The 26,818-nt window shown below is 40.5% G+C and overlaps 1 protein-coding gene and 1 non-coding gene across 3 annotated transcripts in view; one reads left to right on the plus strand and one right to left on the minus strand.

Moving 5' to 3' along the window:
* UBE4A (ubiquitination factor E4A) overlaps positions 1 to 26,818 on the plus strand; it is a 39,928-nt gene that overhangs the window by 2,805 nt on the left and 10,305 nt on the right. For both annotated transcript variants that reach the window (XM_005215841.5, NM_001098999.1), the window contains exons 2-15: positions 7,247 to 7,408; positions 11,672 to 11,845; positions 12,456 to 12,568; positions 14,009 to 14,161; positions 14,660 to 14,819; positions 15,038 to 15,240; positions 15,575 to 15,766; positions 16,709 to 17,042; positions 18,096 to 18,216; positions 19,990 to 20,294; positions 21,858 to 21,990; positions 23,322 to 23,509; positions 25,678 to 25,778; positions 25,888 to 26,001. In XM_005215841.5, coding sequence (XP_005215898.1) covers positions 7,288 to 7,408; positions 11,672 to 11,845; positions 12,456 to 12,568; positions 14,009 to 14,161; positions 14,660 to 14,819; positions 15,038 to 15,240; positions 15,575 to 15,766; positions 16,709 to 17,042; positions 18,096 to 18,216; positions 19,990 to 20,294; positions 21,858 to 21,990; positions 23,322 to 23,509; positions 25,678 to 25,778; positions 25,888 to 26,001 — 2,412 coding nt within the window. In that variant the 5' untranslated portion in view covers positions 7,247 to 7,287. The remainder of the gene's footprint in view (positions 1 to 7,246; positions 7,409 to 11,671; positions 11,846 to 12,455; positions 12,569 to 14,008; positions 14,162 to 14,659; positions 14,820 to 15,037; positions 15,241 to 15,574; positions 15,767 to 16,708; positions 17,043 to 18,095; positions 18,217 to 19,989; positions 20,295 to 21,857; positions 21,991 to 23,321; positions 23,510 to 25,677; positions 25,779 to 25,887; positions 26,002 to 26,818) is intronic.
* On the minus strand, positions 3,840 to 3,946 carry LOC112441687 (U6 spliceosomal RNA). Its single transcript, XR_003029548.1, has one exon. It is a non-coding gene; the product is annotated as a U6 spliceosomal RNA (small nuclear RNA).

The following is a 26,818-nucleotide window of genomic DNA, read 5'->3' on the forward strand; positions in this document are numbered from 1 at the left end:
CTTAGAGCCCATATGTGTCCTACATGCTAATTCTTGGCTTTTGATTTCCTTCCTTTCTGCATGGTGCAGATGATGCATCTCCTTTGTACTAATCTGAACTCTTTTCAGTTGTATTTTTAAAAACCCATTTGAACTGGCTCCCACAGTGTAGGGAAATCTACTGGCTTTTTTATACCTGAGAAGGCTCTCTTTCCATCTCACATGTCTTTTCCTGCATGTTGGTTTAGTTTTAGGCTAGGCCTTCTCTAGATGGTGGAAAGACGGCAACTCCAGGTTCTTGTCTTACAGCCTAGCAACCTAAGCAGGAAAAATAAAAAGAGTTCCCTTTTCTGTTGATTTAGCCAAAGGTCTGAAGCTAGTGTTCATTGATTCTTTTAGGTTGGTGCAAAAGTAATTGCAGTTTCTGCATTGTTGAAGTTTACCATTTGATATTGGAATACATTCTTAAATATGGTTATGTGATACATCATTTTAATGTGTATTTCTCCCTTAATTTTTTTGCTAATGACTTATTACTTGCTATTTATTTATATTTATTTTAGACTATGTAAATGATGTTAGACAAAAGCAAATTCGAGCGATTTTCTTATGCGAGTTCAAAATGGGTCGTAAAGCAGTGGAGACAACTCGAAACATCAAACTCATTTGGCCCAGGAACTAATAAATGTACAATGCAGTGGTGGTTCAAGTTTTGCAAAGGAGTTGAGAGCCTTGAAGATGAGCGTAGTGGCCAGCCGTCAGAAGTTACAGCAACCTATTGAGAGGATGATCAAAGCTGATCCTCTTACAACTACATGTTTTAAGAAGTTGCCACAGAACTCAGTGCTGACCATTCTGTGGTCATTCAGCATTTGAAACGAATTGGAAAGTTGAAAAGTTTCATGAGCTGACCACAAATCAAAAAAGTCGTCCTTTTGGAATGTCGTCTTCTCTTATTCTATGCAACAACAACGAACCATTTCTCGATCAGATTGTGACATGCAACAAAAAGTGGATTTTATATGACAACCAGTGACATCCAACTCAGGGGTTGCACTGAGAGGAAGCACCAGAGCACTTCCCAAAGCCAAACCTGCACCCAAAAAAAGGTCATGGTCACTGTTTTGTGGTCTGCTACCAGCCTGATCCACTACAGCTTTCTAAATTCCAGAGAAACCATTATATCTGAGAAGTATGCTCAGCAGATCGATGAGATACACCAAAACCTGCAATGCCTGCAGCTGACATTGGTCAACAGAAAAGGCCCAGTTCTCCACAACAGCTCCCAACAACACATCACATAACCAACGATTCGAAAGTTAAATGAATTGGGCTATGAAGTTTTTGTTTTGTTTTTTTTAATTGAAGGATAATTGCTTTACAGAATTGTGTTGTTTTCTGTCAAACCTTAACGTGAATCAGCCATAGGTATGCATATGTCCCCTCCCTCTTGAACCTCCCTCCCATCTCCCTTCCCATCCCACCCCTCTAGGTTGATGCAGAGCCCCTGTTTGAGTTCCCTGAGACATACAGCAAATTCCCATTGGCTATCTATTTTACATATGGTAATGTAAGTTTCCATGTTACTCTCTCCTCCCCTCTCCCCATGTCCATAAGTCTGTTCTCTATGTCTGTTTCTCCATTGCTGCCCTGCAAATAAATCTTTGGTACCATCCTTCTGCTGCTGCTGCTGCTAAGTCGCTTCAGTCATGTCGACTCTGTGCAACCCCATAGATAGCCTCCCACCAGGCTCCCCCGTCCCTGGGATTCTCCAGGCAAGAACACTGGAGTGGGTTGCCATTTTCTTCTCCAATGCATAAAACTAAAAAGTGAAAGTGAAGTCACTCAGTCATGTCCGACTCTTAGCAACCTCATGGACTGCAGCCTACCAGGCTCCTCCATCCATGGGATTTTCCAGGCAAGAGTACTGGAGTGGGGTGCCATTGCCTTCTCCGACCATCCTTCTAGATTCCATATATATGCATTAGTATACAGTACTTATCTTTCTTTTTCTGATTTACTTCACTCTGTATAATAGGCTCTAGGTTCATTCACCTCATTAGAACTGACTCAAATGTGTTCTTTTTTATGCCTGAGTAATAGTCCATTGTGTATATGTATCACAACTTCTTTATCCATTCATCTGTCAGTGGACATCTAGGTTGCTTCCGTGTTCTAGCTATTGTAAATAGTGCTGCAGTGAACATTGGGGTACATGTGTCTTTTTCACTTTTGGTCTCCTCAGGGTGTATGCCTAGGAGTGGGAGTGCTGGGTCATAAGGTAGTTTTATTCCTAGTTTTTTAAGGAATCTCCATACTGTCTTCTGTAGTAGCTGTATCAATTTACATTCCCACCACAGTGCAAGAAGTTTTGCCTCATCCACCATATTCACCTGACCTCACACCAACCTACTAGCACTTCTTCAAGCATCTCGACAACTTTTTTTTTTTTTTTAAACTTTACAAATTGTATTAGTTTTACCAAATATCAAAATGAATCTGCCATAAGTATACATATGTTCCCCATCCTGAACCCTCCTCCCTCCTCCCTCCCCATACCATCCCTCTGGGTCGTCCCAGTGCACCAGCCCCAAGCATCCAGTATCGTGCATCGAACCTGGACTGGCAACTCGTTTCATACATGATATTATACATGTTTCAATGCCATTCTCCCAAATCTTCCCACCCTCTCCCTCTCCCACAGAGTCCATAAGACTGTTCTATACATCAGTGTCTCTTTTGCTGTCTCGTACACAGGGTTATTGTTAGCATCTTTCTAAATTCCATATATATCCATTAGTATACTGTATTGGTGTTTTTCTTTCTGGCTTACTTCACTCTGTATAATAGGCTCCAGTTTCATCCACCTCATTAGAACTGATTCAAATGTATTCTTTTTAATGGCTGAGTAATACTCCATTGTGTATATGTACCACAGCTTTCTTATCCATTCATCTGCTAATGGACATCTAGGTTGCTTCCATGTCCTGGCTATTATAAATAGTGCTGCGATGAACATTGGGGTACACGTGTCTCTTTCCCTTCGGGTTTCCTCAGTGTGTACGCCCAGCAGTGGGATTGCTGGATCATAAGGCAATTCTATTTCCAGTTTTTTAAGGAATCTCCACAATGTTCTCCATAGTGGCTGTACTAGTTTGCATTCCCACCAACAGTGTAAAAGGGTTCCCTTTTCTCCACACCCTCTCCAGCATTTATTGCTTGTAGACTTTTGGATCACAGCCATTCTGACTGGCGTGAAATGGTACCTCATAGTGGTTTTGATTTGCATTTCTCTGATAATGAGTGATGTTGAGCATCTTATCATGTGTTTGTTAGCCATCTGTATGTCTTCTTTGGAGAAATGTCTATTTAGTTCTTTGGCCCATTTTTTGATTGGGTCGTTTATTTTTCTGGAGTTGAGCTGTAGGAGTTGCTTGTATATTTTTGAGATTAGTTGTTTGTCAGTTGCTTCATTTGCTATTTTCTCCCATTCTGAAGGCTGCCTTTTCACCTTGCTAATAGTTTCCTTTGATGTGCAGAAGCTTTTAAGTTTAATTAGGTCCCATTTGTTTATTTTTGCTTTTATTTCCAATATTCTGGGAGGTGGGTCATAGAGGATCCTGCTGTGATGTATGTCAGAGAGTGTTTTGCCTATGTTCTCCTCTAGGAGTTTTATAGTTTCTGGTCTTACGTTTAGATCTTTAATCCATTTTGAGTTTATTTTTGTGTATGGTGTTAGAAAGTGTTCTGGTTTCATTCTTTTACAAGTGGTTGACCAGATTTCCTAGCACCACTTGTTAAAGAGATTGTCTTTAATCCATTGTATATTCTTGCCTCCTTTGTCAAAGATAAGGTGTCCAAAAAATATGGAACGCTTCACAAATTTGCATGTCATCCTTACGCAGGGGCCATGTTAATCTTCTCTGTATCATTCCAATTTTAGTATATGTGCTGCCGAAGCGAGCACTCGACAACTTTTTGCAAGGAAAACATTTCCACAACCTGCAGGATGCAGAAAATGCTTCCCAAGAGTTCATCGAATCCTGAAGCATTTATGCTACAGGGACAAACATTTATTTCTTGTTGGCAAAAATGTGTTGATTGTAATGGTTCCTATTTTAATTAATAAAGATGTATTAGAGCCTAGTTATAATGATACAAAATTCATGGTCTGAAACCTCAATTACCTTTGCACCAATCTAATAACAGGCCTTGCTAGAGAATCAGTGCCCACTCCTGAATCAGTCCCTTTGGCTAGAGACTGCTGTATTCTTTTTGGCCAAGCCAGATTCATATGCCCATTCCTAGAGCTAATGGGCGAGCTCATCCCTTCTGAACACATGGACTGGGAGCAGAGTGGATCCTCAAAGGAAAACTGGGGGTGTCATGTTGAAAAGAAATTGATATTTTGGAGACAGAAAAATAAAAAGAGCTCACTACACTTTTTGCATTCTTCTGGGTACCTCAGGATAGAGGTAGGGTGGTGGTCAGCTAACAGTGACACAATTCTTGGTGCTTCTATGTGAATTAAGGGAAATAAGTAAGGGCAGTGCCAAAGAATGTTCAAACTACCATACAGTTGCGCTCATTTCACGTGCTAGCAAGGTAATGCTCAAATCCTTCAAGCTAGGCTTCCACAGTACGTGAGCCGAGAACTTCCAGAAGTACAAGCTGGATTTAGAAAAGGCAGAGGAAACAGAGATCAAATTGCCAACTTCCTTTGGATCATAGAAGAAGCAAGGGAATTCCAGAAAAACATCTGTTTCATTGACTGTGCTAAAGCCTTTGACTGTGGATCACAACTGTGGAAAACTCTTCAAGAGATGGGAATACCAGACCACCTTACCTGTCTCGTGCAAAACCTGTGTGCAGGTCAAGAAGCAACAGTTAGAACTGTCATGAAACAAAGGACTGGTTCAAAATTGGGAAAGGAGTACGTCAAAGCTGTATATTGTCACCCTGCTTATTTTACTGCTATGCAGAGTACATCATGGGAATCGCCAGGCTGGATGAAGCACAAGCTGGAATCAAGATTGCTGGGAGAAATATCAGGAACCTCAGATATGCAGATGACACCACCCAAGGGCAGAAAGCGAAGAAGAATTGAAGAGCATCTTGATTAAGGTGAACAAAGAGGGTAAAAAAGCTGGCTTAAAACTCAGCATTCAAAAAACGAAGATCATGGCGTCTGATCCCATTACTTCATGGCAAATAGATGAGGGAAAATTGGAAACAGTGACAGATTTTATTTTCCTGGGCTCCAAAATCACTGCAGATGGTGACTGCAGCCATGAAATTAAAAGACACTTGCTCCTTGGAAGAAAAGCTATGACAAACCTAGACAGCATATTAAAAAACAGAGATATCACTTTGCTGACAAAGGTCCATGTATTCAAAGCTGTGATTATTCCAGTAGCAATGTATGGATGTGAGAGTTAGACTGTAAAGAAGGCTGAGCGCCAAAGAATTGATGTTTTCAAACTGTGGTCTTGGAGGAGAATGAGGGTTCCTTGGATAGCAGGGAGATAAACCAGGCAATCTTAAAGGAGATCATCCCTGAATTTTCATTGGAAGGGCTGATGCTGAAGCTGAAACTCCAATACTTTGGCCACCTGTTGGAAAAAATCAACTCATTGGAAAACACCCTGTTGCTGGGAAAGGTTAAGAACAGGAGGATAAGGGGGCAACAGAGGACGATCTGGATGGATGGCATCACGGAATCAATGGACATGAGTTTGAGCAAACACCGGGAGATAGTGATGAACAGGGAAGCCTGGTGTGCTGCAGTCCCTGGAGTCACAGAGTCAGACACAACCTAGCGACTGAACAACACTGCAGTGTTTAAAGGGAAGGAAAGACCTCGCAAGGATTGTTAACTCCAATGTTATGCTGTCTTTCTTTTTTGCATGATTAAGCTCAACTAAACTATACATAATAAAAAGTAAAATATATAGAGCAACATCTAACCTTTGAGTTCTTTGAAGTAGTCAAGACCAGCAGCATGCTGAGACGAGACTAGACTGTCATTACAGCTCAGTAACCATTAGCTTTTAGGGAGAAAGCTCAACAGAGGAGCACGAAGCAACAGGTAGAGATGCCTCAGCACTGTCCAAAAAAAAAAGTGTTATAGTCTCTCTCCAAAAAAGAGTAACTTTTCAACTTGTATTAGCTTTTGTTAGTGTGATTCCGTAAGGAGTCTTACCTCAATTAAAGGTAAACCAAATGTTCTTTTTGCCTCCTGCCTTGTATCCCTGACCCCACTCCTTCTAAGAACCTCTGTCCTTGTAGCAGTTCAGCATCCTCGTGAGCAGAATATTCATACCCTTTGTCTCTTCTCACCCTTTTCAGGGTTGTATTTCTATGCTGTGGGCTTAAAATTTCAAAAGGGGAGAAAGCCTTTCAGGGGGCTCTGCTCATCCCATTATACCCCTGAGTCCCCTTGGCGCTTGGATGAGGAAATTTTATCAGAAGAGTGCAAATGCAGGCTCAGTCAGCTCCTCTAAATACCTTTGAGGTATATATCTATTTCATATTACACAGCAGGAATTGTGTTTCTTCAGTATTGTCAAAACCATATAAACAGGGAAGGTTAAATGTAGAATTAAGCAAAGACCATTTAGTTCTTGGAGGAAGAAACATCAGTAGTCATAAGCCAGGAGGTAGAGATGGATTGCTTAATATAGATTTAAAACCCATGGTATGCTCCTAATCTGATTCCTATCCTGGTTTGCAATTCCACTTCTGACATATAGGCTTCCATTTAGTTTCTGTGTACCTGAGGAGTTCCTGGCTCCAACCCTTAAGTCACAGAAGCCTGAGCAAGCACAAGCACCACTTTATGCTCATGCTGAATGAGAACTAGTCAACCAGCCTAGAGATTTATGGGAAATTTTTGTCATGTTTAAGTGCTACTTTGTTGTTATAACTAGTAGCTCAGTTTCCTCTTTGACTTTAATAATCCTCTCTATTTAACCTATTTTTTTTAAAGGTATAGCAAATAGAACATGTCAACAGATAAATGCATTCCTGAGCATCTTTTAAGTTTCTTGGTTTTAGCCACCCCCAAATCAGGCCAGCTTGTCCAGTTGGTCGGTTTGTAACGATTTTGCCAAAAATGCCTTGAATCTTGGAACAAAAGTTGGCAAGTCTTACCCAAAGCCTTTTAAAATGTACCATAGTCAAGGAATGGGAAAAGAAACAACAATGATTTTATCACAACTGTTGTGTTATCTGCCCTTCCACGTCTTAATACCTGTCCTTTCTATAGCCCCTCCCCCTAGGTCTGGATGGAGGATACTTTAAAGTGAAATGACAGACCAGGAGAATAACAACAACATCTCAAGTAACCCCTTTGCTGCTCTTTTTGGCTCCTTGGCTGATGCCAAACAGTTTGCAGCAATCCAAAAAGAGCAGCTGAAGCAGCAGTCTGGTAAGTGGAGGAGCCAGTAGCAGTGGATGAGATGACCTAGAATGGGGTCTTCCCAAATTAAATATCCTTTGGGTCCTTAATTGCAACTGGAATTTATATTTAGGGCAGAAGTTGGCATTTTGTTCATATTTGTTGTTTGTTTGGTTTGGGGGACTTCTCCTTGTCCTATCCCTGGCTTAAAAAGACCAGAGAACAGGTGGTTCTGGAATAACAGATGCCCATCATGCTCCCAAAGCTGTCAAGCTTTCTTGTTTTACAAATCACCTAGCGAAAGATTCTTAACAAAGATGCTTAATTTTTTTTAGCATAAGAAACAGGTTATAGTTGTAGGTGTGGGAAACAAGTCACATGCAGCTGTAGACAGCAGGTGTGTTAAAGGAAGACTTAGAGCCTTCTAGCCTATAGAGAAATGAGGTTTGTTCTTAAGCCCAGTGCTTCAGAGTCTTATCTCAAGCAAAATGCTTTTTCATTACACTTTCATAGCTTACTGCTTTTAGAACAGACTTGTAGGAAAATCTGATCCTTACCCTTCATGTGAAAAAAATTAGGACAATATCTCACTAATCAGAAAAGTGATTTTCCTCATCTGGGACCAAAGTAAAGATCAAGTCTAGCTTCCGCCCTATAGGTAATATATGAACTAGAAGAATTAGGATGCTATTTCCCAAATATATTAGTTTTCTGAGCGTATACACAAACTTTCAGGCCAGAAATTGCTCCCTTTCTCCTCCCTCCAAAAAAGATGTGTTTTTATTTTTAGGAAAGGAGAAACGTTTATACTTTGCCTTTATTGTGTTTATTTCAGAAGTGTTCAGATATGTATACTACTGTGTACATATGGCCTTACTCTCTGATTAGGATTGAATAAAAAGGAAGTGAGAGCAAGACAGATGAGTAGTAGACAGAGACAGATGAAACAGAAGAAATACATGTAATGCTGACCTTTTAACGTGATGGAAAGAGGCAGCTCTGAGTCTCAGTCTCTGAAAACTTTCCCAGATTTCTAAAATATAGGCTCAGAATGGGAACCCTTGGATTAGGAGATTGAAAAGTGTGGAATTGGGAAAATAAGGAAATGAGAAATTTTAAGTATGTGGTTGGGGAAAGTTTTGGTAATCAGCGCTTGTCACTCTTGGAATTCAGAGGAGACCTTAATGGTATAGGAACAGAGCAACTGAACACTCATCCTTCTGGCCATAAACACGTAAGGCTGGCTAGGATTGGGAGCATTGCAGTGGGAACAAGTCAGGGGCATGCCCTTCTGTTACTATTTTGGCACCTCATTGTCTTAGTTTGTTTACACTGACTTTGCCAGGTCACCAGGTCTAACCTGTTTTCCTCCAGCAGTTAGTACTCTAGCAAAACCTTTGACCTCCTGTATTGAGCTTCACTTTTGCTCAGTTCACCACACTGAAGCAACTCTTGCACCTGAGAATTTTGCCCAGACTTTCAGAGTAACCATTTTATCAGCAAAGGAAAATGCAGATACAGGCTTGCATGTGCCTTTTAGTGAGCAACACTACTTATACACCCCTTTAGCATCAGCACCATTCTGAGAAGCTCTCTTTTAAGTTGCTTTATAAAAAAGTAAAAGGATTCTATCAATAAGAAAAAAATAACTAATTGAAAATGGGGACAATTTATATATACTCAAATTACTTTAAAAAATCCAATCTAGCTAATCATTAGAGAAATGCCCATTAAGACAACAATTAGATAGTTTTAGTCTGTGCAGTTTGTGAAGCTTTAAACAGGCACTCTCTCATACACTGGTGCTGCTGTTAGTTGCCAGGTTGTGTCTGACTCTTTGTGACCATGGACTGTAGCCCACTAAGCTCCTCTGTCCAGGGATTTTCCAGGCAAGATTACTAGAGTGGGTTGCCATTTCGTTCTCTAGGAGAAGATCTCCAGGGGATCTTCCTGACCCAGGGATCAAACCCTAGTCTCATGCTTTGCAGGTGGATTTTTTACCACTGAGTACTGGTGAAGCCCCATATACTCGTAGCCATGTAAATTGTAGTGGTTTTGGTTTTCTTTTTTGCTGCATGAGGTCCAGCTGCACAGGATCTTTAGCTGTGGCATGTGGGATCTCCTGGAGAAGGAAATGGCAACCTACTCCAGTATTCTTACCTGGGAAATCCCATGGACAGAGGAGCCTGACAGGCTACCATCCTTGGGGGTCACAAAGAGTCAGACGTGACTTAGGGACTAAACAAAAACAACAAATGTGGGATCTAGTTCACTAACCAGGGATTAAACCCTGGCCCCCTGCATTGGGAGCATCTCAGCCACTAGAGCACCAGGGAAATCCCAGAGTAGTCTTTCTTAAAGTAATTTGGTAATACATATGTTAACTTTTAAATATTCAGGCTTTTTAATCCAGCAGTTCTACTTCTGTGAATTTATCCTACAGAAGTACTTATACAGGTGCACAAAAATAATAAGTTATATGTGGTATAGTGTTGTTTGAAATCATGGGAAATTGGAAACAATACAAATGTCCATCAGTTGAGAAGTCGCTACATAGATCACATTGTATGCATTCAGTGTAATACAGGGCAGCTATTGAAAAGAATGAGGTTGGCTTATAAATGACCTAACAGAGAGGTGTTGGTGCTGATTAAGTTTAAAAGGCAAGGGAATTTCCTGGCAGTCCAGTGGTTATATCTCTGCTTTCACTGCCAAGGACCTACGTTTGATCCCTGGTGAGGGAACTAAGATCCCACAAGCCAAGCATCACAGCCAAAAATAGATAAATAAAAATTTAAAAATAAGAAAAACGTGTTCTCTTAAAATCAGGGAAAAACCATATATTTAATATAAGTAAAGGCTTATTGATCTATTAGATAATTCTTTGCTCACTAGGATTCTTTAGGGAAGATAGTGTTGCTACTTTTGGCATTATGGAATACAATTAATTATGAGTAGAAAAAATAAAACTTAGTTTTTGAAATATGGTAGATTTTATAACCAGGGATTTCAGAATTCTGTACTTAAGATGTTTCCTGATACAACTCAATGGCAAAAACCGCCAAACAATCCAATTTAAAAATGGGCAGAGGATCTGAATGAACGTTTTTCCAAAGATGACATATAGATGGTCAACATCTGCATGAAAAAGTGCTCAACATCATTAATTGGGGCAATGTAAATCAAAACCACACATGCTTGTTAGAATGGTTATTATCAAAAAGACAAGAAATAATGTGTTGGCAAGGATGTGGAGAAAAGGGTACCCTTGTGCACTGTTGGTGGGATTTTAAGTTGGTTCAGCCACTGTGGAAAATATCGGCATGGAGGTTCCTAAAAAGATTAAATATAAAGCTACCATATGATCTAGCAATTCTACCTCTGGGTATTTATCCAAAGAAAACAGAAACACTAATTGGAGAAGATATATGCACCCCCATGTTCATTGCAGCATTATTCAGGTGGACAGTAGATGGGCCTTAAGGGCATTGTGTGAGGCAAATAAGTCAGAGAAAGACAAATACCATATGATCTCACTTATATTGGAATATTTAAAAAGAAAAAAAAAACCAGGCAGACTAGATTTGGGCTTGCCAGAGGCAGGGGTTGGGGGTGACAAAATGGGTGAAGACTTCCAAAAGGTACAAACTTCCGGTAATAAAACAGTCATAAGGATGCAGTGAACAGCATGGTGACTGTAGTTAACAATACTGTATTACATGAGTGTTTGAACGTTGCTAAGAAAGTAGATCTTAAAAGTTCTTACCATAAGAAAAAAAATTGTAGCTATTTATGGTGACATAGGGGCTTCCCAGGTGGCGCTAGTGTAAAAAATCTACCTGCCAACGCAGGAGACACAAGAGGACGTGGGTTCAGTCCCTGGGTTGGGAAGATCTCCTGAGGGAGGGCATGGCAACCCACTCCAGTACTCTTGTCTGCAGAATCTCATGGACAGAGGAACCTGACGGGCTACACAGTCCATGGGGTCACAAAGAGTTGGACACAACTGAAGTGACTTAGCAAACACGCACGTACCGTGACAGATGTTAACCTGATTTATCGTGGTGATCATTTAACAATGTATACAAATATTGTAATGTTGTACACCTGGAATGAATATATGTCAATGATACCTTAATTAAAAAAAAAAACAAGATGTTGACTGACTTGAGATGTTCACTAATAAGTTAACATCCAAAATTAACCTCCCCCACTTGGTGACATTTATCATGTATACTTGGTTTTCTCTTAAAGAGAGGATTGTAACTGTTAATGACTTACATTTTCTGGCAGATGAACTCCCAGCCAGCCCAGATGACTCGGATAATAGTGTGTCAGAGAGCCTGGATGAATTTGATTACTCTGTGGCTGAGATCAGCCGCTCATTCCGTTCACAGCAGGAAATATGTGAGCAACTCAACATCAATCACATGATCCAAAGGATCTTCCTCATCACTCTGGACAACAGTGAGTTACAGATTTGCAGCCAGTGGATTCACTACTCTGCCTTTCCTGCTTGGGCTAAGGATTCAGTCTTAGAAACTTACTGTATCTGATGGTTAAACAAACCCACCAAACTCCCAGGAACACAGGGTTTATTTATATTTTCCAGGAAGCTTTTGTTAAAGCAGTATTTTGACACACATACAACTTTCATTTCTGTTTTGATTCTGACTGGACCGTGTAGCTTCTGCTGCCTTTTCTACTTTAAAAAGGGTGATGGGCATGGTAGCCAAGTCTGTTTTCTTCTCAGAGGTGATCTAAACATTTTGATGCAAGCCCCAAGAAGATTTAGATAATGTTTCCCCTCTGTGCGCTGTCTGTAGTTAAACCCCCAAACTACTCCTGATGTCTGGGATTTACTCTTTAAATGTCATGATGTTAGGTTTATAACAAAGCACGTGCTCTTTGGGGTCGGGGTGGGGGGGTTAAATCTGTAGATACTGTTCTGTGTGTCAAGATCACTCTGATATTACCTGAGTCACACTTCGGATTCGAGAGAAATGCTGTCAAGATCAGTTGTCTGTGTAAGGCAGAAGCATTATTCTTAACCTATCAGACTAAAACCATTTCTCAGGTGACCCAAGCCTGAAAAGTGGGAATGGCATCCCCAGCCGGTGTGTGTATTTGGAAGAAATGGCAGTAGACCTGGAAGATCAAGACTGGCTTGATATGAACAACGTAGAGCAGGTACCATTCTTCCATTCCTTACATGTGCCTTCAGTAAAAATGAGCCATGCAGCTGAATTCTGCTCTCCATTCTCCAACCATGGCTTTCTTAGCTCTGTCTCTTACACTGTCTGTGTTGTCCCTCTTTTGGATGTGCTCATCTACCCATGGTCCCATGTCCAAATCTACCCATCCTGCAAGACACAGTTAACAAGTCATCCCGTTTACAAAGTTTCACCAGGTATAAGTTGTTATTTTCTCTCTGGGCACTTACAGTAATCTCTTGCATCTCTTATAAGAATTGTCTCTTTCCATCCCAAGTTGTGGCTTTTCTATGTACCTCTCTTCTCTCTCCCATAGACACTTAACTTATTGAGGCCAAGGCCCCTCTCTTTCTTTATATCTTTTTCAAAATCAAAACTACATTCTACCTTACAAGTGCTTAATTAATATTAAATGGATGAAAGTTTAGTAGGGAAGACACTTGACAACTTGTAGTTTAACTTCATACGTTTAAACTGTCTATATAAAGTCTGAATGAAATCAGCAATCATGAAGAGTAGTAGATTTCACATATAAGTTTAATCTCTCATTCTCCACACTATTCAACAAATATTCTTTTAATGCTTACTCTGTGCTTGGGGCTATGCTAGACACTTAAGCTTGCTTTAGGATAATGATATAAACAATTAAATTTGTATACATAATTTCTTTTAATTGAGGGATAATTGCCTTACAATGTTGTGTGGGTTTCTGCTATACGACAGTATGAATCATCTGTAAGTATTATATACATATATCCCCTTCCTCTTGAGCCTTCTCACCAACCCTCCGCATCCCACCTCTCTGAAACTGAGCTGAACTCCCTGTGTTACACAGCAGCTTCCACTAGCGTTTTATTTCACACACGGCAGTATTATGTTAGTGCTACTCTCTCAATTCACCCCACTTTCCCCTTCCCTCCCCTGTGTCCACAAGTTCATTCTCTATGTCTGCATCTATACTCCTGCCCTTTTTTCCCTTTTACATTCTGTGATTCTCATAATTACCTGTGTCAAAATTATCTTTTATGTCTTGATGTTCTAAAACTAACTTTGCAGTGGACAGGGATGGAGGCAGATAAATCAGGAGTTTGCAATTAACAGATACACACTACTGTATACAAAATAGATAAACAACAGAGACCAACTGTATAGCACAGGGAACTACATTCAATATCTTATAATACCTATAATAGAAAAGAATCTGAAAAAGAATAGATATGTATGTGTGTGTGTAACTAAATCACTTTCCTGTACACCTGAAACTAACACATTGTAAATCAACTATACTTCAGTAAAAAAATAAAATGTAAAAATAAATAAAAATTTAAAAATTATTTATGTAAAACAAAAATGTAATGCAAAGTTACATTAACTTTGCAGTGATTTAGTATTCTCATTTATTTATTTTTCCTAATAGGCTGTCTTCACTCGCTTATTACTTCAAGATCCAGGCAACCACTTGATTAACATGACTTCTTCTACAACATTGAATCTCTCTGCTGATCGAGATGCAGGGGAGAAGCACATTTTTTGTTACCTTTATTCCTGCTTTCAAAGAGCCAAGGAAGAGGTAAAGGAATCATTGCCATTAAGTACTCTTGGGTATGATGTAACCCAGAGGATTGGATCAGTGTCTTTTATATTAATTTGTATACATCACAGTGTATCTGAAACTGGATATCAGAGGTCCTGTTAGTTTGTTTTCTGAAGTTTTAATCTCTCCTTTTCTGTGGCTTGGGGTCTTCCCATTCCCCAGTTAACAAATGCCTCTTATTATTCTTTCTACAAATGTCTTTAAAAAATCACACCTTTATAAAAAAAAAAATCTGATAAATTCATTTCTACTGAGGTGTGTATAACAGAGTAGACTAAGCTTGATCACTTCCAGCAATAGAATTTCTAAGAGGTGATTCCTTAACCCAAGGAATGAACTCTCATGGCTTTTCAAGCATCCATACCAAAGCCCTATTGTTTTGAGACACAGTGTCTTTCCCCTTCTGTTTGCTGTATCTGCCTTTGTGCCAGGTCACAGAGCTAGCATCTTCCCTCTCTTTGTTGCTGTTTCCAGATTACCAAAGTTCCAGAGAACCTGCTACCCTTTGCAGTACAGTGCAGGAACCTCACTGTGTCCAATACCCGAACAGTCCTCCTCACCCCAGAGATCTATGTTGACCAAAACATCCACGAGCAGCTGGTAGATTTGATGGTGGAAGCCATCCTAGGAGGCCGTGAGTACATAAGCAAGATCTGTGAGCGTCTGCATTTGATTTCTGTAACATTCCTCTGATTGCATTAAAAAGCCTCAGAGGCACTATGGTTCCAGCATAAATGAATAAAATGGGTTTCAATACCAGTAGAATTATCAAAGTTCAGCAAAGTAAAGAGTTGTGTGTAAAGGCATATAGAAATTCCTTTGGCCTCCTCTCTCTTGTTTGTCTTCCATCAGATTTTGAAAGTGTAGCTGAGTTTCTGGATGAGGTCATCGAAGCTTTGATACTAGATGAGGAAGTTCGAACATTTCCAGAAGTCATGATTCCAGTGTTTGACATTTTATCGAGCCGAATCAAAGATCTAGAACTCTGCCAGATTCTACTGTACGCGTATCTGGACATTCTTCTCTATTTCACTAAGCAGAAGGATATGGCCAAGGTAGGTCTGAAAGTTCACATGTGTTCAGTTGAGTTGGAAGCTTATGCTTCCCTGTCCTGAGGGCACTGTAATATTACCTATTGTATAAGAAAGGTACATTGGTTGTTACATAGTCTTTTTTTGTTTTGTTTTGTTTTGGCTATGCTATGTGGCTTGTGGGATCTTAGTTCCCCAATCAGGGATCGAACCCACGTCCCCTGCATTGGCAGATCCTTAACCACTGGACCACCAGGGAAGTCCTGGTTGCTGTATAGTCCTAACTCTTTGAAGCTCTCTCACCCCATCACTTACCTCATCATACAGACAATTGACTAGGACTTGTCTTTTCCTACAGGTTTTTGTAGACTACATTCAGCCCAAGGATCCAAGTAATGGACAGATGTACCAGAAGACCTTGCTAGGAGTAATCTTGAATATCTCCTGCTTATTAAAGACACCGGGAGTCATAGAAAATCATGGCTACTTCCTGAACCCATCTCGTTCCAGTCCCCAGGAGATCAAAGTACAAGAGGCCAACATTCATCAGGTGGAGCTATTTCCTGGTGCATTCCAGTCCCCAATCTCTTAAGTATTGTTTCCTCAGGAAGCAAATGCAGACAAGGCTACTTGAGCCTTTTGGGAAAGCAGATTGATCTGGGTGACTCTCTACGTAATCGTGTAAAGAAATGGCCCTCTTTTTAGCGTGCGCTAAGAGCAGAGGACAGACCCTTGTTTGGTTCAGAATGAGCTGCTACTATTCTTTGCCCTGTGTTGTAGCACAGTCACCTGCTCTCAATTCTCATTTTCCTCACCAAGGTATTTCTTAAAACTTCAGGTCCTAAAATCTTCTGAATGAACTCCAGCTTAAAAGCCAAATCGTTTTCCTTTTCCTCCTTTCCCCTGTGTCATCTCTGTTTGGGCTTCCTAGCATAAATTATATGGTATAAGTCTGGCCAACATACGGCAATCAGTGGTTGAACTGGGGGCAGTTTAAATCTGCCATCATCACACCTTTCTAAAGCAGAGGTTGGCAAATTATAGCAGTGGTCAAATCCAGCCTGCCGCCTTTTTTTATAAGTAGTTGTATTGAACCTAGACATATTTCTGTGTATTGTTTATGGCTTGACTTTATGCCGCAGTGGTAGAGTTGAATAGGTGCTACAGAGACCATATGGCATGCAAAGCCAAAAATAGTTATCATCTGGCCTTCAGAAGAGAAAGTTTACCAGCCCCTACTCTGCCCCTACTCTAAAGCTATGTAAATGCTAGCTGTAGTTTGGCAGCTCATCAGGAAGACTTACACATGCCCAGAATTATTATTACTTTTTTTAAATCAGAATGGTGGGGGGCAGGGTAAGGCACAGGGAGAGTAAGGGAAAGATCAGGATTCATGTATTTTTGGAAATTGCCAGTGGCTAAGGTTTGAGAGTAACAAATATTAGGATTGTGCAACTGGAATGTTCTGTGGTTGTGTTTTCTGGTTAAACAGTTCATGGCTCGGTACCATGAAAAGATCTACCAGATGCTGAAGAACCTACTCCAGCTCTCTCCAGAAACCAAACACTGTATCTTGTCCTGGCTCGGAAACTGTTTGCATGCAAACGCAGGCCGCACCAAGATTTGGGCCAATCAGATGCCAGAAATCTTCTTCCAAATGTATGCCTCGGATGCCTTCTTTCTGAATCTGGGTGCTGCTCTCCTGAAGCTATGCCAGCCATTTTGCAAACCCAGATCCTCTCGGCTCCTCACCTTTAATCCTACTTACTGTGCCCTGAAGGAGTTGAATGATGAAGAACGAAAAATTAAAAATGTACACATGAGAGGTAGGGGGGAGCTGGTCTTCTCAAAACTGTGTGTGTGTAACATAAGGCCTTCACTTCCATATCCTTTTCCACAAAGGTCCCTCATTCTCAAAGAAGATAAGGCAAAAAGAAAAGCCATTATAAATTTTTAAAAGGCAGACTTTTAAAAACTGATAGTTTTAGATGTTATGCTTTACTGAGACCTTCTCTCTGAATTTGGCAGACTTGGATATTCACTCATTCATTCATTCTTAGGAAAATGAATAAAGGACAGTCCCTGTCCTTTTTGAACTCAAAGGCTCCAAAAGGAGGCAGATATGTTAACAGATCATCATAATACGGTCTAGGGCTAGGAATCCAGAGAAGGGAGTAAATGATGAATTCTGCAGAAGGTGGAGGTCTTCATAGTTGAGTCTTGAAAAATGTGTTGGGTTTATCAAGCAAAGGAATCCCTTTTATAGAGGAAATAACTGTGAAGGTACAGAGCTGTGAAACAACTAAGAACAGTGGGAAGCTCCACATGGCTAGAACATGGGGTAGCTGGGGGAAGGGGTATGGAAACTGGCAGGAAATAAGCCTGGGGAGAAAGAATGTTGAAGCCAAATTGGAGAAAACTCAAATAATACAGAGAAGTGAAAAGAAGGAAATAAACCACTCTTAGTTCTACCACTGAGAATGAATCACTCTTAATTATTATGTACTTCCTCCCAGTTTTTTAGCTCTTCTAATTATAAAAATAACACATGCTCAAAAGCAAATAATCTTATATACAAAAAAGCACAAAATAGTAACAAATGATTACCTATCTCCTGGAAAAATCTACAGTGCTGTCTATCATTCCTTTTAATATTTGGTGATTTCATGACCAAGCTAAAAAGATTTAACTGCATTGCTATAGACAGAAGCTAAAAGACATTTTTAGACCAAGAGTAGGAATGTTACAAGATCTGTTTTTAAGAAGATATTACTCAGTTCACTGGAAGCAGGATGGAAGTTGAACTAGAATAAGGGGACACTGGAGCCAAGATAGATGTCTATGGCAAGACATTTACTCTTCCTTTTCATTTCTTTGAGGTTTGGACAAAGAGACCTGTTTGATTCCAGCTGTACAGGAGCCAAAGTTTCCCCAGAACTACAACCTTGTAACAGAGAACCTTGTCCTGACAGAGTACACCTTGTACTTGGGATTTCACAGGTAGCTCCTCTGATGTCATTAGGAAAGAACTGTTTGGTTGTGTTGATATCAGAAGGTTAAAAGTGAGTATTATAATAATCTCACTTTATTCTGAAGGCTTACATTAGGATCTAAAAGGAAAAGGCATTATACGCATTAATCTGTGTCTAGATCAACTGGCTTTATCCATGTACCTTGAATTTATTTTACATTTTTGACCTGTTAAGCTTTTTTATTAAAGATACAGTATATTATATAAATATAGTGTAAAGATACACTATATATTTCTTTTGATCTGCACATTTTTAAATCACTATCTTCCTTTTGTCATCCCCACAAGTGGAATTTTCCTTTAATATTTCACATTCTGCTCTTCAATTTTCATTACTTACTATGCCTGATGAAAAAAGAGAAAGCTTTATTCTGTGGTATAGAGAGACAAAATTGACAAAAAGAAGTGTTTTAAGAGATTTCAGAACGATTATAAAAATCTGTGTATCAAAGAGGATTCTGGATGTGTGAAAATTTGAAAGCTAAGGTGTGTAACTTCCGAAAATGGTCTGGTTCTGGCTAACCGCATGTCGTTCTATGATTTTTTTTTTCCCTGCTCTGATTTAGCTGAATTTGATGAACATTTTATAAATAAGGGGGAAAATAGCTACTCACTCATAGTTATAGCCTATAGGAAGGCATATTGAGGACAGCAATTTTTAATGCCTTTTTGGGAAACTTAAAATGACATAGCATTTTTCAAAGCTCATCAGATTTTTCAAAAAATGAAATTATATCTTTACTAGAGATTACTTTCTGTCTCTGTCATTGATATTTTAAATGAGACAGTAGATAACAACTTACCATGTATTTATTAACCTATTAAAACGGAAAGTGAAAGTCATCTAGTTTCTCATTATTGGCTAGCTAACACTAGACATCGTCCACGGGGCCAGAGAGAATGAGTTTGGACTGTACACGCAGACACAACTCTCCATGACATTGAACTCTGGGTCTTCCTTTCATTAGAGAACATTTGGATGACCATTTTTGAAGAATCATTTAATTTTTATTGACCATCCGAGAACTGGAAGCTGCTGTTAGGTTGCATTCCAGGTGGCTTCTGGTTTACATGTGGTCATTGCTAATCTGGGACGTGCCTGGTGGCTCAATCTGTAAAGAATCTGCCTGCAGTGCAGGAGACCTGGGTTTGATCCCTGGGTCAGGAAGATCCCCTGGAGAAGGAAATGGTAACCCACTCCAGTATTCTTGCCTGGGAAATCCCAAGGACAGAGAAGCCTTGCAGACCTCATTCCATGGCGTTGCAGAAGTCGGACACAACTTAGTGACTAAACCACTACTACCATCACCACCACTGCTAATCTGGACTCCATTCTCACCAGCTTTAGTTCTCTACTAACCATGAAAAGACTGTCCATATACCCACATCCAACTACAATCATTGCCCTTGGGTGGTGTCAAACTATCTTGTACCTTGCCTAATCATTATATATCGTACATAATAAAAGCCCAGTCTACCCCTGCTCAGCCAAGCCACTATTCTTTGGATAGTGCATTTCAGCCAAAGGCAACTAACTACATGTTGAATAACATTTTTCCAGTGCTCTGTTCCCAGCCCGATCCTGTCAGTAACTTTTGTGATATCTGTGTCATCACAACTGCAGCCCTACATCCTAAAAGGGAAGAATAAATACGTGAGGATTTGTTTTTCAGAAACAGTCTGTACTCAGCCATCTGTGTGTGAGCCTTCTGACCCAGTCTCTTCTGCTTTCTTGAGGGCAGGTTGCATGATCAGATGGTAAAAATCAACCAGAATCTGCATCGGCTGCAGGTAGCCTGGCGGGACGCTCAGCAAAGTTCCAGCCCTGCTGCTGACAACCTCCGGGAGCAGTTTGAACGACTGATGACCGTCTATCTTTCTACCAAGACGGCCATGACTGAGCCACAGATGCTACAAAACTGCCTAAACTTGCAGGTGTCCATGGCTGTTCTCCTGGTTCAGCTGGCCATAGGCAACGAGGGCTCACAGCTGATGGAGCTGACTTTTCCTTTGCCAGATGGCTACAGTTCTTTGGCTTACGTGCCAGGTGAGCTGGCTGTCCCTTGGGAACTTCCTATTTATAGCCATCTGAGTTTAACTGGGTCACTTTGAAAGTATAATACACAAAATATCCTACCTTAGCTATCATTCAGCTGTTTTTGGAGAAACAACTCAAACTCGTAGATAATGTCTGTGGTCAGAGCCTGGGAGAACTGACAGCTGGTTCCTCAGTTATGTTGCCACTGCTCTGCAGATCAGAAAATAGTCTTCAGAGGGTGAAGTGCAGTCAGGGTTTTCTGAGCTGTTAGTTTCTATCATTAATATAGTTTGTCATTCAACTTATAAATTTATCTGTCTAACCCTCCCCCCTGTGCTAGTCTTTAGGGGAAAAAAGTCATCTCCTCTTGGTTAATCCAGAACGGAGAGTGTGTATGTCTGTTATATTGGTTGAGAGGTCAGCAGATATTGTCCATCAAATTTAGGTTACATTTTTTTTCTTTAATTTTTATTTTATCTTGGAATATAGTTGATTTACAATATTGTGTTGGTTCCAGGTGTACAGCAAAGTGATTCAGTTATATATATACATACATACATTCTTCTTCAGATTTTTTTTCCATATAATTGGAAAATTTGAGAAATTTCCTGTGCTATAGTAGGTCCTTGTTGACCTACTGTATAGCACAGGACCTATACAGTATGTCCTACATACATATAGTAGTATGTATGTGTTAATCCCAAACTCCTCATTTATCCGCTTGCACTTCTTTTCCCCTTGGTACAGGTTACATGCTTTTAATCCCTGTACTAGTCATTTATTGCTGAGTAACAGATTACCCCAAACATAGCAACTTCAAACAACAAACATTATTACACACAGTTCCCTCAGGTCAGCAATCCAGGATCAGCTTAGCTACATGGTCCAAGTTGCAGCCAGGCTATCCACCAGGGCCATAGGAATCTGAAGACTTGACCAGGGCTGGAGGATCTGCTTACAAGCCGTCATGTGGTTGCTGGCAGATCGCAGTTGCTTGCTGGCTTCTTTTCCAGGCCACACAGGACTCTCTTTAGTAACTATTCATGGTATGGCAGCTGTCGTCTCTCAGATCAGGGGAAAAAATGGAAGCTGTAGGCTTTTATAACCTAATTATGGAAATGACATGCCATCATCTGGAGTAGTGGAGGAGGAGATATACAAGGGCATAAATACAAGAAGGCTAGGATCAGTGGAGCACCCCAGAGACTGATGACCATAGTCATCTAATGTTTTCATCTCTATTCAAGATTCTTCATCTGAAGGGTTATTTTAACTCACAGTTAACCTTGAGTGTGGAAATACATATCCATCAGTGTACTTTCTTAAACTGCACTGGTATGTTAACGTTTTATATCTCTACTGTTCTTCAATTTACTTGGATAAAACTAAAAATTGCCTTACATTCAAAGGAGATTCTGCATTTTTTTTAACTTATCATCCTTCCTAGTACCTGTAAAACATTTGGGGTTCTTGTAAACCTTCACTAAGTAGAGTAAAAGAGAAGAATATAAATATTGCTTAATACAGAGAGTCAGATGTTTGGCTAATTCCAGTGAAAATTTTCTTTCTCAGAATTTTTTGCAGATAACTTGGGTGATTTCCTCATTTTTCTCCGTCGCTTTGCCGATGACATCTTGGAGACATCGGCAGATTCCTTGGAACATGTCCTTCATTTTATCACCATTTTCACTGGAAGCATAGAAAGGTGAAGTGCTGAAAGCGTGGCTCTGTCACAGTGCAGAGCTGTGAAACATTCAGAAGACTTCTAAGCCAAGAAATAAACAAGCCTGACTCATAAGGGGTTGCCTTCAGAAGTTGTGTTAACATTAATGAATCACCTGACTATCCTTATGAGTAGCCCAAAATCCCATACTTGAGAGGCATAATAAACAAAGGACTTTGCCCACAGAGAATTTGAACCTGCATATAAGGTACCAGATGGGAATTCCCCTGCTAGTCCCTGGTTAAAATACTTAACCTTCATGCCAGAGAACTTGCCAGGCGCTGATGATCTTCTAATATCTGATAACAAAGTTTGCTCTACAGTCCTGAATTGGATGAGCAGTAAACTTGGGTAAATGCTCTCTGATCTCAAGACTTAGATTCACAGCTTCTAGTCCTCTTTCCCGGAGAAGGCGATGGCACACCACTCCAGTACTCTTGCCTGGAAAATCCCATGGACGGAGGAGCCTGGTAGGCTGCAGTCCATGGAGTCAACAAGAGTCGGACATGACTGAGTGACTTCACTTTCACTTTTCACTTTCATGCATTGGAGAAGGAAATGGCAACCCACTCCAGTGTTCTTGCCTGGAGAATCCCAGGGACGGGGGAGCCTGGTGGGCTGCCGTCTATGGGGTCGCACAGAGTCGGACACGACTGAAGCGACTTAGCAGCAGCAGCAGCAGCAGTCCTCTTTCCCAAAGGAAGATGCTCACTGACCTCCTGTAGAGTTGCTTCTCTGATTTCCTGGTGATGGTAGACCAAAGGAAACAATGTGTACGTAAGTGAGAATTTTCTGCACAGAGCCACAGTCCCCTGAGCCGTGTCGGGGAGATGTAGATAGAACCCACTCCTCCACTGAACTGAACGGGCCTAGTGAGAAATTCTAAACCAACAAGTGTTAGGCACACCTGGTATGCATTGTAAATAATGTAGAATAATTAATTATATCCTGGTCCTTACCCCCAGAAAGCCTGGAAAGGCAAGTTTATCCCAGGTGAAGCTGTCAGAGAATAGTAAACAGTAAGTAATACATTATTAAAGAGAAATAAACAGAAAGGCAAAGCATTAAATAAAAACTTACATACTCACCCTCATGATTGGTAAGCTGTGATCTTAAGAACTGAATGGTATACTCTGCATATCCCCAAGAAAGTGACAGACTCAAAACTGCTCAGTACTGTTTTCTCCTGTAACTCTCTCTACAGATATTATATGATGATATGATGTTTTGATTCCTCATGTGGAGAAAAACAAGTTATAAATTTGGGAGTAAAGTTTTCTGCTTGCTCAGTTTGCTTTCTGTCCTATTCATAGGATGAAGAATCCCCACCTAAGGGCCAAACTGGCTGAGGTGTTGGAAGCAGTGATGCCCCACATGGATCAGACCCCAAATCCTTTAGTATCCAGTGTCTTCCACCGGAAACGTGTGTTCTGCAACTTTCCCTATGCATCCCACCTTGCAGAAGCTCTCATCAAGGTCTTTGTGGACATTGAGTTTACAGGTAAAGCAATCTAGAACCAAGAAGCTAATGCATTGCTTAATCAGTTTTTAAATGGAAAATACCATAAGCCATCATTTACTGAATATCTACCATGTGCTACCTGATGCTAAGTGCTTTTTTCACAGTGTTTCCTTGTCACCACCTTGTCAAAATTTCCTTGTCAAAAATACAGGAAAGTTTTACTGTATTATCCCTGTTTCCCTGTGAAGACATGGATACTTAAAAAAGATTATTTGTTTATGTCATACAACTAAGTGGTAGAATCAGATCTATCTCACTTTAAAAAAGAAAGACATATACTCTTAATAACTTTACTGTATTTTTTGATGGACTTCCCTGGTGGCTCAGACAGTAAAGTGTCCGCCTACAATGTGGGAGACCAGGTTCGATCCCTGGGTTGGGAAGATTCCCCCTGGAGAAGGAAATGGCAACCCACTCCAGTACTCTTGCCTAGAAAATCCCATGGATGGAGAATCGTGGTAGTCTACAGTCCATGGGGTCGCAAAGAGTCGGACACGACTGATGGCTGTCCAGTTAAAACCTGAGTCTGTATATTTTTCTTGCCTCAAAATGACAGAATGGTGAAGAGTAAGACAGTGTACTGATTGACGTATTCTTTTACCTTGTCCAGACAGTCTTAACTCACCTAGTTTGTTAGATTAAGAATAACAGCAGGAAACATTGCCTAATTTCTCTCATGGCCTTTTGAGCTCTAACCTTGAGATGCTGTGTTTGAGTTAAGCATTACCCCATCTCAAGCAGTAAACAAGATAGCAAAGCAGTTATTTAAGACCCCTTTAAAGGGAGTGTCCTACCATCTGGTGATAAATACAGTTAACATTAAAGAGAGATTTAGCATTTTACTGACTGCTTTTCTGTATTAGAATTTGGACTTCGTTACTTGCTCACCTCTGAGACTTCGTTTCCTCATTTATAAAATGGGGTTGAAGTGATGATTGAGATAGTATATGTAAATTTTAATTTTATATATATACATATATTTATATATATAAGAAGTTTCACAGTGAACATTGCAATTATTTTATGGCCACTACAACTCTTTGGTTGTAATACTAGAGGATGAATTATAAAATAATTATTTATTTGGCTCCTCAGGGTCTTAGTTGTGGCTTGCAGGATCTTCAGTCTTTGTTGTGGCGTGTGGAATCTTTAGTTGCAGCACGCAAACTCTTAACTGAGGCATGTGGGATCTAGTTCCCTGACCAAGGAATGAACCTGGGCTCCCTGCCTTGGGAATGCAGAGTCTTAGCAGTGGGCCACCAGGGAAATCCCGAGGGTGAAGTATAATAACTTTTATTTTCTGAGAAAATAGAAGTTGAAAAAGATTTAAGAGACTTGCATTAAGTGGACCCAGAAGGAAAACCGAAGTCTTCTGACTCCAAATCCCACACTCCTCCTTTATTATTATGACCCAGCCTGTAGAGCTCTAGTGGTACCTTTGGCATGTCAAAAGCTGTACAAGCCTCAGATTTTCAGCTCCTGGCCTGATTTTTCAGAGTAATCAGGACCCAGTTGGCCCCAGAGCTGGGATGTTATCCATGAAGAATGTGGGGATTACTTAGTGGCCCATGCTGCACGTGGCTGTCACTGCCACAATGGCTAGCTCAGAGGCCTCATTCCGAGTCAGATAAGCACTCTATGTTTGGATGTGAAAGCATTTGTTTCCCTTGGCTTTTATTTTGCAGCTCAGTCCTCATCCTTTTCTGAGGTCTGTATCCTTTATATCTGTCTCCCTCTTGTTCTGTCGATAAGGAAATAAGTAAACACTTGGCTACAACTCTAGATCTTTATAAACTCCCAGGACTGGCTTTACCAGGATCCTTAACACATTCAGAATTTTCTAAAAATGGCTACACATAGACATAGTGCTCCCCCAGTGGCTCAGAGATAAAGAATCCACCTGCCAGTGCAGGAGACACAGGTTCAGTCCCTGGGTCAGGAAGATCCGTTGGAGAGAGGAAATGTCAACCCACTCCATCTTTCTTGCCTGGGAAATCCTATGGACAGAAGAGCCTGGTGGGCTACAGTATGTGGGGTCGCAAAGAGTTAGACAGGATTGATATCCATCTGTCCGCACATAGACATAAGCTCGTATTCTTTCTCTAATGGCACTGGCTTTGCTGATGTTTTGCTCTACCTTACTCCAGGAGACCCCCATCAGTTTGAGCAGAAGTTTAATTACCGCCGCCCCATGTATCCCATCCTCAAGTACATGTGGGGAACAGATACCTATCGAGAGAGCATTAAGGTGAGAGTGTTTTTGTTGAAACCAAAACTGAGTTATCTTCGCTGCAGATAAGCCCCAGTGGGCTGTGATTCAAGACTAAACTGGTTTTCTCTTGGGCTGGGTCTTACAGGATTTGGCTGACTATGCCTCTAAGAATTTAGAAGCCATGAATCCCCCGCTCTTCCTCCGCTTTCTTAACCTGCTAATGAATGATGCCATCTTCCTTCTGGATGAAGCCATACAGGTAAAACAAACAGATTTAACTGCTCTTATACCATCATACATACTTTTTACCTCTTAGTCATAACAGAGCAATCCTCATGCCCCAAGCACCTGTCTTGGACACCAAAATTTTGAAAGTAGTAATTACTGCCAACCTTGCCGTTTTAATTTGATAGATATTCTTCCATTAGAGACCAAGATCAAGGGTCATCGAAGCCTTACGAGCTAGGATGAGATTTTGGCAGAGTGGAAAAGAAAGTGTGAAAAAAGGCCAGACTGGCCCAACTAATCAGTCCAGCACTACAGAAAGAAATCAGAGAATCTTCATTCAGTTAGTGACTTTCAGCTTTCTTCCATTGCAAGACATTGGTAACAGTGACCAACTAAAGCAATGATCCTTACCCCTCTTTCCTAAAAGACTCTGACTTTTATGCCACTATCTGAAAAAAGTCTCTGGTTTGGGTAATTTTTTTCACATAGAGACTCCAAATCATCAGTATTTTTCGTTTGTACACTGCTTCCCAAATCTTTAGCTCTATCTGAAACATGAGTTTTACTACATACACCAGAGGCCACTCAGCTCCTTCAGCTTAACCATCTCTTGTGGAGCTGCTACTTGCTCCTATAAAAATTCCCTTTATCTGCAACAGGTGTAAGACAGGGCAGTGACCCAGAGGGAGACAGAGCAGGTAAGTCATGAGGGTAGCCTGTTGGATAGCCCACACTGGCCTCGTGTTGATTAGCGGTCTCCCAGTAACTTGTATTTAAATTGTGAAAAAATGCTTCTGCTTTGATCATAATCCCATACTTGAAGATTTTTAGATCTGTTGCCTTAGAAA

Source organism: Bos taurus, chromosome 15 (genome assembly GCF_002263795.3).
Source record: "Bos taurus isolate L1 Dominette 01449 registration number 42190680 breed Hereford chromosome 15, ARS-UCD2.0, whole genome shotgun sequence".
In the NCBI taxonomy this organism is placed as follows: domain Eukaryota; kingdom Metazoa; phylum Chordata; class Mammalia; order Artiodactyla; family Bovidae; genus Bos; species Bos taurus.